The sequence below is a fragment of the Eriocheir sinensis genome, chromosome 6, assembly GCF_024679095.1.
Source record: "Eriocheir sinensis breed Jianghai 21 chromosome 6, ASM2467909v1, whole genome shotgun sequence".
NCBI classification, from domain to species: domain Eukaryota; kingdom Metazoa; phylum Arthropoda; class Malacostraca; order Decapoda; family Varunidae; genus Eriocheir; species Eriocheir sinensis.
In genome coordinates this window covers 25519451-25533239 of record NC_066514.1, presented here as the reverse complement: position 1 = coordinate 25533239, position 13789 = coordinate 25519451, and the positions used below count along the sequence as shown (strand labels likewise).

The 13789-nt window shown below is 54.0% G+C and overlaps 1 protein-coding gene across 2 annotated transcripts in view; it reads right to left on the bottom strand.

Annotated features, from left to right (window-relative positions):
• Positions 1–13789, bottom strand: part of LOC126990811 (neurogenic locus Notch protein-like) — a 154823-nt gene that overhangs the window by 14402 nt on the left and 126632 nt on the right. For both annotated transcript variants that reach the window (XM_050849452.1, XM_050849459.1), the window contains 6 exons: positions 9361–9834; positions 7973–8106; positions 4706–4884; positions 3080–3253; positions 1669–1880; positions 1284–1414 (listed from right to left, as the gene is read on the bottom strand). In XM_050849452.1, the coding sequence (XP_050705409.1) occupies positions 1284–1414; positions 1669–1880; positions 3080–3253; positions 4706–4884; positions 7973–8106; positions 9361–9834 (1304 nt within the window). The remainder of the gene's footprint in view (positions 1–1283; positions 1415–1668; positions 1881–3079; positions 3254–4705; positions 4885–7972; positions 8107–9360; positions 9835–13789) is intronic.

Genomic DNA, 13789 nt, shown 5'->3' with positions numbered 1-13789 from the left:
GGTTAGTGAGATTCCGTGACATCTGGCGGAGGGAGTGTGTATATATGGCAAGCTTTATCTGGTAACTATATTTTTCGACAATTTCGTTCATTCCTCGAAAAAAAAGTTAAATGGCTTCTTGTTCGTGTTTCTGATGGTGAGGAATTCCGCCCCATTCTCTCCGTTTCCCTTTCTTTTCCCTTTTCTTCTTTTCCTTCCTTTCCTTCCTTACTTCCCTTCTATTCTTGTTCCATTCTCTTCCTTTCCTTTTCTTTCCCTTTTTTCTCCTTTTCTATCTTTTCCTTCCTTTCCTTCCTTACTTCCCTTCTATTCTTGTTCCATTCTCTTCCTTTCCTTTTCTTTCCCTTTTTTCTCCTTTTCTATCTTTTCCTTCCTTACTTCCCTTCTATTCTTGTCCCTTGTCTTCCTTTCCTTTTCTTTCCCTTTTTTCTCCTTTTCTATCTTTTCCTTCCTTTCCTTCCTTACTTCCCTTCTATTCTTGTCCCATTCTCTTCTTTTCCTTTTCTTTCCCCTTTTCAAACTTTTCCTTCCTTTCCTTACCTTATAATTTCCTCTCCTTCCCTTCCCTTCTATTCTTGTTCCATTCTCTTCCTTTCCTTTTCTTTCCCTTTTTCTAACTTTTCCTTTCCTTCCTTCCCTTATAATTTCCTCTCCTTCCCTTCCCTTCTATTCTTGTCCCATTCTCTTCCTTTCCTTTTCTTTCCCTTTTTCTAACTTTTCCTTCCCTTCCTTACCTTATAATTTCCTCTCCTTCCCTTCCCTTCTATTCTTGTCCCTTGTCTTCCTTTCCTTTACCTTCCCTTTTCTTCCTCTATTTACTTCCTCTTCTCTCTTTTCCTTCCCTTCCTTTCCCTTTCATATCCTTTCTTTTCCCTTTCCTTCCCTTCCTTTTCCTTTCCTTCTGTTATTTTCATTTTCTATTCGTTTCCTTTTTCTTCCTTTCTCTTTACTTCCTCTTCCATTTTTTCCTCTTCTTCCTTTCCATTCATGTCCTTTAAACTTTCTCTCCTTCCTTCCTTTTCCTTCTATTCTTGTCCCTTAGCTTCCTTTCCTTTCCTTTCCCCAATCATCGCTTCCTTTCCTTTCCTTGCTTTCCAATCCTGTTCCTTTCCCTTCCCTTTCTTCCCGTCCCTTCCATTCTTGCCTCTTAACTTTCTTTCCGTTATCTACATTTCCCTTCCGTTTCCTCCCCTTCCTTTCCCTTCTGTCTCGCCTAACCACGCACAGTCTACCAGCAGTAACAGTGGTCCCTTCAGGGTGAGACGAGGAGGCGCGGCACCTACCGGGCATGCAGACGCATCGGAAGGCGCCCCGCTCGTCGAGACACGTGCCCTGGTTGTGGCACGGGTTGCTCTCACACTCGTTGATGTTGATCTCGCAGCGCGGCCCCGTGAATCCCTTGGAGCAGTCACACCTGTGGGCGGGAGGGGGGAAGACTTGTTAGAGAGCACCCGGCAGCAGACACATGGAAGGAGGAAAGGCTTGGCAGAAAAACTTACCCAGCAGCTCCATTTAACTAGGGACTAGGCGATGTTCAGGTATATGAAGGGACGAAAGAGCTGTTATTAAGAGTTGAAAGTAGTAGTACAGGTGGTGGTAGTAGTAGTAGTAGTAGTAGTAGTGTAGTAGTAGTCGCAGCCTTCAACACAGGTAAGGGCGGGGTCTCACCTGAAGGAGCCGGGGGTGTTGACGCAGGTGCCGTTGTGCTCGCAGGGGAGGCCCTCCTGGCACTCGTCGGTGTCCTGCGTGCAGTCGACGCCCTTGTAGCCCGGCGGACACGTGCACATGTAGCCGCCGTCGGTGGGGGAGGTGTCACACAGCGAGCCGGGGTGGCACGGGTTGCTGGCGCAGGCGTCGTCCAGGTGGCACAGCAGGCCGGTCTGCGAGGGACAGGAGGCTCAGCACACACACACACACACACACACACACACACACACACACACACACACACACACACGAAAACTTGATGTTGGTCCTATAGAGAAAAATAAAATGTGAAAAAAAATAACTCGGTCTTCAAATTCTCAGGTGCTTAACGTGTTCTTCCTCCTCTGCAACATTTACCTGAGCGCCGCGCCGCCCTGGGCACTAAACCTTACACCACCCCCGGCAAGGCAAACTATAAAAGAACACCCCCCTCCCTTGAAGCCTCAGGTGCAGACGTAAGTGTTCTCCCTCCTCCGCGACGCCCATCACCGTCAGCTAAATAAGGGAGCAAAACATCTTCACGTACAAACTTTTAGGTGCATGTATTGAGGCGGGAACACCAACTCTTACATGCGGGGCGACGCCGAGCCCCGCCGACACAACACACCGCAACAAAACCCGCCTCGTTGACTGCACCTCTTGAGGGCGTTAGCGCGAGGCGTCATGCTACTTACGCTCCTCGTGCTGCAGACAGACACTGAGCTGACCTTCCCCGGCGCTGCCACAAAGACTGACGAGTGACGGGACCGGCAACAGCCACACTCCCGCCGGGCGTCGCCAACCCAGCGTCCCCAAAAGGCAGACTTTACTACCCGCCCAGCCGTGTACGACAGCCGTGTATTGTGGCGGCGGTTACTTGAGCCCCGCCAACACGTAACACGCCCTGCCCTAAACGGAGCGGCGACAACCATGACCCATGCAGTACAGCGGGGTTCTCAAGAGTTCAGATCGCGCCCAAGTACTGTTTGAGACTACTTTATTTTTTTATTTATTTATTTATTTTTTTTACAACCAAGGAGACAGCTCAAGGGCACAAAAAAAGGAAACAATAATAAAAAAAGCCCGCTACTCGCTACTTTACACACACACACACACAAACACAAATAACACTAGGTCGCTATAAGAATCGTCTGAAGATCGCTACTGTTGAGGAAGGAGCCCCGCGCTTGACTTGCTCGCTACTTTTCACACACACACACACACACACACACACACACACACACACACACACACACACACAAATAACACTGGGTCGCTATAAGAATCGTCTGAAGATCGCTACTGTTGAGGAAGGAGCCCCGCGCTTGACTTACTTGCTACTTTTCACACACACACACACACACACACACGAAGGAGCGCCGCCCCCGCCTACCTTCCCCGGGGTACACTGGCACAGGTAGGAGCCCACGCGGTCGATGCAGGTGGCTCCGTTGAAGCAGGCCGCCCCGGTGCAGTCGTCGATGTTCTCGGAGCAGACCTCGCCCGTCCAGCCGTTGACGCAGATGCACGAGAAGCCGCCGACGGTGTTCGTGCAGGTGGCGCCGTTCTGCAAGGAGACACGGCAGCAAGGGTTAGGGTGTGGCCCGGTTTCGTACAAGGGGTGAAATTCTTACAATTATAAAGCCTAGTTTACAGTGATACCATTAATACTATAGTGAAAAAAAATGCAACACTCCCCCCTAAAAAAATAAATAAATAAATAAAGACAGGAAGAAGGAAAATGACCTGATCAAATTTAGTTTTTGAAGTGTTTTAAGACTCCCCTTTTGAAAGAGTTTAAGCTGTGGGAAGGAGAGGAACTATATAAGAAGGTTGTTTTGAAGTTTACCAGTGAAATGGATGAGAGAATGAAGATACTGGTTAACTCTTGCATCAGGGAGTTGGACAGCATATAAAAGACTTGAAACACTTAAAAACTCTAATATTATTTTGAAGATACTGGTTAACTCTTGCATCAGGGAGTTGGACAGCATATAAAAGACTTGAAACACTTAAAAACTCTAATTAATTATGCTGAAGATACTGGTTAACTCTTGCATCAGGGAGTTGGACAGCATATAAAAGACTTGAAACACTTAAAAACTCTAATTAATTATGCTGAAGATACTGGTTAACTCTTGCATCAGGGAGTTGGACAGCATATAAAAGACTTGAAACACTTAAAAACTCTAATTAATTATGCTGAAGATACTGGTTAACTCTTGCATCAGGGAGTTGGACAGCATATAAGACTTGAAACACTTAAAAACTCTTAATATTATGTTGAAGATACTGGTTAACTCTTGCATCAGGGAGTTGGACAGCATATAATAGACTTGAAACACTAAAAACTCTAATATTAAGTGCTTTATCTGACTCAGGCCTGTTGTGCTCTACCAATGACCTGCCTGCAAGATAATATACTCCTTTAGGCCTTTTTCATTTTCTCGGCTAGTTCGTATCTGAGCCAAGTGTCTGAGAGGAGCACAGGGGAGTATGTAGTCGTGGGGCCGAAACTACTGTGGCCCTATGGCGGAACACAAGCCTGTATTCTTAAAACATTTCAGCGCCCAGGCACACATTTGACAAGGCTTTCGTAGGAGTTTTAGGCATTTCCAGGGGTAGTTTTATGACCCTGGTAGTAGGTTGACCCTTCTTCTGTACCTCCCGAAATTGACCTCTCTTTCGGCCACCTCTTTTGATTTTTTTTTTTGTAGGAGCAGCGAGTAGCGGGCTTTTTATTTTTTATTATTGTTTCCTTTTTTTGTGTGCCCTTGAGCTGTCTCCTTTGTTGTTAAAAAAAATAAAAAAAGACTTTCGTAGGAGTTTTAGGCATTTCCAGGGGTAGTTTTATGACCCTGGTAGCAGGTTGACCCTTCTTCTGTACCATGAACGTGAGAAAAACGCTAATTAGAACCCGATTCATCTCCTCTAAGGCCTTTGGAAATAGCTGATGTGAGGCGGAAGCGTCTGATAATACCGAGCACAGGGCCATTCAGGGGCTGCAAGGGGGACTCACCTTGCATATGGTGGGGCGCACGGCACACTCATCCACGTCCTCGGTGCAGTAGGGGCCGGTGAAGGTGGGCGGGCAGGCGCAGGTGTAGGTGTTCACGCCGTCCACGCACGTCGCTCCGTTCTGACACATGTGTTTCTCGCAATCGTCAATGTTGATCTCGCAGTTCCTACCCTTGAAGCCTGCACGGGGGGGAGCAAGAGTCTGATTAGTAATAGTAATAGTGACGATACTCAAGACTTGCAAGGCCTCATTCACGTCCAGCCCCGCCCCCCTTAGTGCCCAAGAGGGGTGAGGGGCGGGGTATAACATGGATATACTCTTAGCCTTGTCTAGAAAGAAGGCGAGAGGAGGTGTTGATAGGGATGCTGGGGGAGAGGGGCAAGAGTGAGAGGATGTGTTGGGATGTGGCTGAGGAGAGTGTGAGGGATGCTGGGGCTGGGATGAGGGTGAGAACAGATGTAAGGGATGATGCAGTAGGGACGAGGGTGAGAGGATGTGCCGGGATGTGGCTGAGGAGAGTGTGAGGGATGCTGGGGCAGGGATGAGGGTGAGAGCAGGTGTAAGGGGTGCTCCAGTAGGGACGAGGGTGAGAGGATGTGCTGGGATGAAGCTGAAAACAGGTGTGAGAGATGCTGGGGGAACGAGGGTGAGACGATGGGAACATGTGTGAGGGATGCTGCGGTTGAGATGAGGGTGAGAGTGTGGTAACAGGTGTGGGGGACAGGTGTGTGGGGTGCTCAGCGAGGCGGGGAGGGGCAGCATCAGGACAGCAGGGCGCGCGTCGTTGCAGGGGCCTCAACCCTCGAGGGGAGAGGCGGGGAGAGGGGAGGAGAGGCGCGCTGCTCTCCCCTCTGAGGGTGATGGGGAGCTGCTCGTGGGAACGCTCTCACACCCCGACCCAGCTGCCCGCCCCGCCCCGCCCCGCCCCGAGCCCCGGTGTGTGTGTGTGTGTGTGTGTGTGTGTGTGTGTGTGTGTGAGAGAGAGAGAGAGAGAGAGAGAGAGAGAGAGAGAGAGAGAGAGAGAGAGAGAGAGAGAGAGAGAGAGAGAGAGAGAGAGAGAGAGAGAGAGAGAGAGAGAGAGAGAGAGAGAGAGAGAGAGAGAGAGTCACCGGCATCAGTCACAAGGAGGCCGAGGCGGTGACAGTCAGGCCGCGGGAACACCGGCGGGCTAATCACGGCGAGGGGCGGGTGTGTGTGTGGGGGGGGTGCGGCAGGTGGAGGAAGGGGAGACTTTTTACAGCGGTGGAGTCACGGGGCTGCAGGAGGGAGGGTGAAGGAGGGCACGCAGGGGCCGCCTCCCCGCCCCGGGCAGGAAGGCACCCCCCACCCCCCTCCACTAGTCCCGACGCCGCTACAAGCAATGGCCGAGATTCAATACAGCCTCACTTTCCCCCCACAAAAACCCCGCGCCGGCCGACCCCTGGCGCAGGTCGTGACGCCGTGGAGGCTGGCCAAAGGTCAGGGGTCGCCGGGCCCCTACGGGCCGCCGAGCCGACCAGTACAGCCTCGCGCCGACCTGACACCGCGGTGCCACGGCGCCTCGCAGCCCCAGGCACTGTGCCGCGGCGATGAGGGCGACGCGCGACCCTCCCAGGTGGCGGTGAGGCGCCGCCACGCGTCCCACCGACCGGCACACGCCGCCCACCGCAGCCCTCCTGCCGCTGCTCTCTCTCTGCTCCCCCCCCCACCACACACACGGCTGCTTGACGGACGGAAGAGGAACAAGAGGCTCGGGTCACGTTTTGAGGCAGGAGCGTGTTTACTCTCCTCGTCTTTAACATAGGGAAAGGTCAGCCCGGCGGGAGCCACTCGTCCCTTCCCTTCCCTTTTCACCCAGTCCTCCGCGAGTGACCGCTTCTCTCTCTCTCATATATTATTTCTTACTCTCTTAATGCATCTCTTGTAATTACCTCTTCCTTCTTCTCTCCTTTCTTTTTCAACTCCTTTTTCCCCTTTCTTCTTCTATTTCCATTCTTTTTTTTTTCTCATCTTTTGGAAATTATTCTCTCTCTCTCTCTCTCTCTCTCTCTCTCTCTCTCTCCCCGCGCGGCAGTGACGGGGAAAGTAGTAAGCCGATGAGAACGTGTGTAATTATTTTAATCTTTTAACACGATGACTTGCAGTGGTTCGTCTTCAGCTGTCTATTTATTTATTTATTTATTAATTCTATCTTGCTATTGTATCTTGTCCTGGTATTGTATCTTGTCCCGGTATTGTATCTTGTCCTGGTATTGTATCTTGTCCCGGTATTGTATCTTGTCCTGGTATTGTATCTTGTCCTGGTATGGTATCTTGTCTGGTATTGTATCTTGTCTGGTATTGTATCTTGTCTCGACGCTGAAAGACACTCAACCTCTCTTTTCTGGCATAGGGAAAGGATGGTCGAGTAAGGAGGGGAGGGTTGGAAGGGTTGGGGAGGGGCAGGGGAGGGTTGGAAGGGTTGGGGGAGGGGAAGGGGAGGGGGAGGGACGGCTGGTAATAGCGGAAGGAAGACATGGTGAAGAGCACATTGCTTTTGACCCCGTGATGAGGCGTCCTTGGTCTTGTTCAACCCCGTGTGATTTTTGGTCTTCCTCGCTCCGTGCGTGGAAAAAAGTGTGTGTGTGTGTGTGTGTGTGTGTGTGTGTGTGTGTGTGTGTGTGTGTGTGTGTGTGTGTGTGTTTACCTAACTGTATTCTAACAGGACTGAGTCGAGTTCTCTCCCACCTTTTGAGAAACTATTATATCACATTTCTCTTTAAAAAAATGTGAGGTTTTGTTTTTTTTGCACTCAAGAATTCTTCCGATAATAAAGTCCATTGATCTATTGCTCTGTGTGTGTGTGTGTGTGTGTGTGTATCTTCCCTTCCTCTCTTCACACTCTTCCCTTCCCTTGCCTCCCTTTCTCCCCTCTCCCTCTTCCTTCCTTCACTACTCCTCCTCCTCTTCCTCTCTCTGCCCTGTGCCCCTCACTCCTCTTGTTACGTTTTCCTCCCTTCCCTTCCTCTTCTTCCCTTGCTCCTCTTTCTTCTCTCACCCCGCCCCCTTTCACCTCCTCTCCCTCTTCCTTCCATCACTCCTCCTCCTCCTCCTCCTCTTTCTCTCTCTGCCCTGTACCCCTCACTCCTCTTCTTATGTTTTCCTCCCTTCTCTTCCTCTTCTTCCCTTGCCTCTCTTTCTCCTTACCCTCTTCCTTCCTTCTCTCCTCCTCCTCCTCCTCTTTCTCTCTCTCCCCTGCATCCCTCACTCCTCATCTTGTGCTCTCCTCCCTCACTCCCTCGTACTTACCAGACCGGCAGTGGCAGTCGTAGGAGAAGGCGTCCCTCGCCCGGCAGGTTCCGCCGTTGTGGCATGGGGAGGGCTCGCAGGGCACATACTGGCTCTCGCAATTGGCGCCTGTGTACCCAACATCACAGTTACACCTGGAACGGGACGAGGTAGTGTTGTGTTAGGGCACCATAAGTAAGACATATAGACAAAGACAGGTAGGCAGGTCATTAGGTAGTGTTGTGTTAGGCCACCATAAGTAAGACATATAGACAAAGACAGGTAGGCAGGTCATCAGGTAGTGTTGTGTTAGGCCACCATAAGTAAGACATATACACAAAGACAGGTAGGCAGGTCATTAGGTAGAGTTAAATAGATATACAGGTAGGTAGGTAGATGAATAGATATGTAAAGATAGACAGATATAAATAAAAGTAGAAAGGAAGCAAGATGGAAGAGGAGAAAGGTAAAGAATGAAGGGGAGAGGAAAGAGTGAAGGGAAAAGAGAGGGAGAATAGGTGAAAGGGAGAAATGAAGGGAATAAGGGGAGCAGAGTGAAGAGCGAAGGGGAGGGGAGTTGTGATGTGGGGAGATGAGAGGTAGGGGAGAGGAAAGAGTGAGTGAGAGGGGAGGAAAGGACGGAAGGGAGGAAAGGGTCGGGATGAGGGGAGGAAAGCAAGAGAGAAGTGGAAGGGGAGTAAGGGAGAGAGCAAAACAAAAAGAAGGGAAGGGAGGAAGCTATACACACACACACACACACACACACACACACACACACACACACACTGATGCCCTTTGCCTAATGAGCCAGTAATTGCATGGCGTGTTGCGTGCTCCCGACTCACGCTTCCTACAGTGAAGAGAAACTATTAAAGAGAAAAGTCCATTGAAAAGAAAACGGAGAGGCTTGACTTGCGGACTGGCCAATGAGATACAGCCAAAGGGGCAGGGGGAGGGGCTTATTTGCCGAGGTAATGTGAACGGTATACAGCGGTGTGAGAAGGGAAGAGGCGAAGAAGAGCGAGGCGAGAGAGAGGAGCAGCTAAGGAGATTAGGGGAGAGGAAAGAATGAGGGTATAAGAGCGAGCAAGGGCAAGGTGAGGAAGGGACGGAGATGGGTGAAGCGTATTCGGCAGCAAGGGCGGGGAGCATGAGGAGAGGGTGAGGCAAGGGGCGGAGCGGCCAGCGTGGTGAGTCAGGGCGCGGTGCTGACCTGTGTCCCGTCACGCCACCAACACTCCTGCTGACCACACAGTGCCAGGTCAACACCGCCTGCAAAACCCATCCCCTGCTGGCAGGCACAGGACACGGCCCTGCCATCACAGGGGAGTTCCTCAGTGTACGGCGATGACACACACACACACACACACACACACACACACACACACACACACACACGCAGTACTCACGTGTAGGAGCCGAAGGTGTTGCTGCAGGTGCCGCGGCGGCAAGGCTTGTCGCGGCACTCGTCCACATCGGTGGTGCAGGTGTTGCCGGTGAAGCCCGGCGGGCAGGTGCAGCTGAAGGTGTTGCGGGGGGAGTGGCAGGTGGCGCCGTTGCGGCACGGCTTGGAGGCGCAGTGGTCCACCTTCTCGCACTGCTCGCCGCGGAAGCCCGAGGGGCACTGGCAGCGGTAGGTGTCGAGGGTGAGCAGCTGGCAGGTGGCGCCGTTCATGCAGGGGTCGGAGTCACAGGCGTTGGCCACGGGGATCTCGCACAGCGAGGCCTGGTACCCCACGGGGCAGATACATTTGAACTTGGGGTTGGGGCCGGACAGCGAGAAGATGGCCTCGCAGGTGCCGCCGTTCTGGCAGCGGGGGCCGGGGCCGTTCCGGCACGGGTTCAGGTGCTGGCAGTACTCCCCGACGTATTCGTCTGTGCACCTGTGGGGGAGAGAGAGGCGGCTGTAGTGATGCGAGACAGTGTACGTCCTTATCACCTAACACACACACACACACACACAAAAAAAAAAAAAAAAAAAAAAATAATAATAATAATAATAATAATAATAATAATAAAAAAATAAAAAAAAAAAATCACCGTCATTCAGGTTCCGTGTCCTTAAAATATTGAATCAAAACAAAGATAGCTAAATGCCACACTTTGATGACCAGGGGAAAAGGATTACAAACTTTCCGTCAACCAGTACTTGCAGCACAGCTGCGCGGCTGCTGCAATCACCCCCTCCTCCCTCCCTCCCACCCCGTCCCGCAGAGGACGAGTCCAGGTGGCGCCCCCCTGCCCCCCGATGGTCTGGAGCCGGAAGCCCCGGCGTTGTGCTGTGCTGAGTGCCGAGTGGCGGCTGTGCTGAGGGCATGGGCCTCACAGCACGGCCAGCAGCCCCCGGGCAGAGTTCTGCACGGGTGCGCCGCCACACAGGGCACGGCGCTGCTCGAGCCTCAAGTGGAGGGAGGAAAATCGATGACTTTTCTATTGAGAGGCAGATGATGCCCGCCGCCCCGCGTGACGCCAGGCGGGCCCCGGCCAGGCCGTGGGGACCACCCCGACATGACCACGCCAATAACCCCGAGTGTTGCACGTCCTGACGACCCTCGCCGCGCCGCGACTACAGGCGGGCGGGTCACGGCCACCGCCCGCCCCGGGCCCTCACCGCGCCAGCATGGAGCGGCATACCTTCCATTGAGCGTCGTTTTGGCTTAACAGAACAACCCTTGCACAGGATCAGCCTGATTGCCCCGAGATTGTGCCCGCCAGTGGTGACGCAACGGCCAGCACGGCGACCATGGACGGCTGGAACGGCTTCACGTTTCTTATTTGGCGCAGGCGGGAACAGACAAGTACTCAGCATGCACTCTCCGAAAATTTCCGCCTCCCTCCCTGGCGGCGGGCCACCCCTGCCTTGAGCCTGCCGTCCCAGCCCGCCCCACGGACGCCCCAACATACACAGACATGAAAATACAGTGAGTGTGAGAACAGTGGAGTCGGTGCAGGGCGGGAGGGGCAGGAGAGTGCTCACCCGTATGGCGGCGCCGCGGCGCCCCCTCCCCCAGCCTCCGCCCTCTTGCCGCCTCAAGTCAACGAGTTGGCCGCGACAGGTTCCCACGCCAATAATTGAGATGCAATACTCCCCGGGGAGGGGCGGCCGGGGACAGATGATACGCCATCCCTCCCCGCGATATTATGTGACGCGGCCACTCGGCAGCCAAGTCAATATCGCGTTTCAGCTCCGACCACCGCTATCGCCGCGATCACCGCCGCTATCGCTGCCCAGATTACCTTCCGCCGCCCAGCCGGGGAAGGGAGCGGCCACAAGAGCCCTCACGTCACCCTACACCCACACCGCCCCCACCACCACGGATACCACCCTGGCACCTCCCCCCATCACCTTACACTTAACTCCCTCTCACCGCCACAGATACCACCTTACACCCCCCATCATCACCATCCTCACCACCACATATATCACCCCACACCCCTTCCCCACCATCACCCTACACCCCCCACCCCCACCACCACCACCAGACATCATCCTACGCCCACATCTCCACCACCGTCATGACACCACTTAATAACTCCATCACAACCGCGCACTTGCACAACAACAACCAATAAGTCCCACCACCACCACCACCACCACCACCTTTCATAACAAACAACAACAGCACAACAACAGCGGCAACACAAGCAACAACAACAATTCCCACGACTGCCACCTCCCGTAACAAACACCAACAGCACCACAGCGGCAGCAGCAATGCCAGCAGGTCCCCGACACGACTCCGGCATCACTAACATCAAAACAAACAAACAAACAAACAGAAAACAACAACGAAGATACACCTGTTGAGGCCTGCCAGCACCAAGATGATGATGATGATGATGATGATGATGATGGCTATGATAATGATGATGGTTATACTGAAGCAGGTTATGTGGTGGTGGTGGTGGTGGCGGCGGCGAGGGGGGCAGCAAAGGGTGGCCAGATGGGCGGCCCTCAGCCCTGAGAGCACGGAGGACGCCTACGTGGGCTGCTCATATCAGCGGCTAATTAAGAGGCGGCGCTAAGAGGAGGGGCCGCGGGGCCGCGATGTGGGGAGATAGCCCGGCCAGGCCGCGCCGCACCGCTGTGCTGCTGCACAGAACGAAGTGCGTGTGTGTGTGTGTGTGTGTGTGTGTGTGTGTGTGTGTGTGTGTGTGTGTGTGATGATGATAACAATGACAATAATATGTGTGGTGTCGTCTGCCATCCCGTGTCGTGAGACATCCCATCCTGAACCCAATCTTTACCATCACAGAGCAACTAAGTGAAGCCTCTCAGTGTAAGGCAGCAGCAAGGCGGACCTAAAAAGCGATGCAAAGCGGAGCACGTCACAAGAAGTGAGTGTTGATGTCCTAGTTGTATGCACACATTCGTCATCACTTGCTCTTATAATAATATATGTAAACTTGGGTGGGACAGAGCCCGACAAGCAGTCGACAAAAGACACGGTACCGTGTCGAAATTCATGTATGTACTCAGGATGGGATGTCTCACGATACGGGATGATACGGGACGACACCACAATATAATCATAATTGATATAATTAGCATACAGTTTCTTGAGGGCAAGGCAGCCAAGGGGATGAATACATAGCTAACGAATATACGTCCACAAGGTGGGAAGTACATGACGGGGATACTCAATTACGAGAGATTGGAGTGAGTATATATTTACCTAGCTGTGGTGTGTGTGTGTGTGTGTGTGTGTGTGTGTGTGTGTGTGTGTGTGTGTGTGTGTGTGTGTGTGTGTGTGTGTGTTACGAGGGGGAGGTCAGCACTTAAGAGGTCACTGAGGTAGCCCAGGCCCAGGTGCAGCCCCACCCCGCCCCGGTGGTAGTGGCGGCGGCCGGGTCGTGACGCGGGGCGGTGCACGGGAGGCCGGGGCCCCGCGGCTGACTGATGGCTGGGTGTTGCCCTGGTGGCCATGCCAACAAACCCCACCATCGGCAGCAGCCCCCGCCGCCGCCGCCGCCGCCGCCGTCGCCGCCAGCGGCAGCCCACGGCTCGTGACGGCAGCTGTAAATAACGCAGGTTCGTGACGCCTCTGCCACAGTTTTATGTCCTCCGCGTTAGTTACGGCCCGGCAAGGACGTGCAAATTATTATTTTACGAAGGTCGTGGATCTGAAGTTATACGTGCACGCCGCCGCGGCCTATCGCCGTCATCGGCAAATTACGCGTCTGTCCGCCGGTGATGTACACGCCGATTGCCGCCCCGCCCGGCCCGTGTGTGGCGCTGACCAGCCCCCGCCCCGCCCCCTGCCCCCAGTGCCATCACGCCCGGCCCCGCGGGGGACGGGCCAAGGTGCGGCTGAGCCTCGCTAAGCCTAGCCGGGCCGGGCCAGCGCCGTGATGACACGCTGCGGCGAGTAACCCGGCATCAGGCTGCCCGGCTCTGTAATCAGGCACTGCGGGATATTTATGCCGCCGCCTCAGCGCGGGGCGGCGAGGAGCGCGGCGTAATTGAGCCCCTGCAGCACGGGGCAGCAAGCCAGGGACGCCTTAACCACGGGCCGCCGCTACCCTCGGCACGACCTGCCTCGCCTGTCTTCCTGCTTCCCGCGCCTCCCCGGCAGGACCAACAAACTCCAAAACGGTTCATACACTTCACCCCCCGGCCCCTCCCTTGCCCTGGCAGCACAGGCCCTCACCCAGGCACCCCTCTCCGTTTACACAACGGCACGCCCACCCCCACACTGCCGTGGTGAGGCGCCCGCCGCCTCCCCCGTGCAAGAGGCAACACGCCCCGCGGGCCGCCTGCAACCTGCCCCACCAGTGCATCCAGGCAGCCCCGCACACCCACGGCGGGCAGAGCGGGGAGGCCAGCGTGACGGGGGC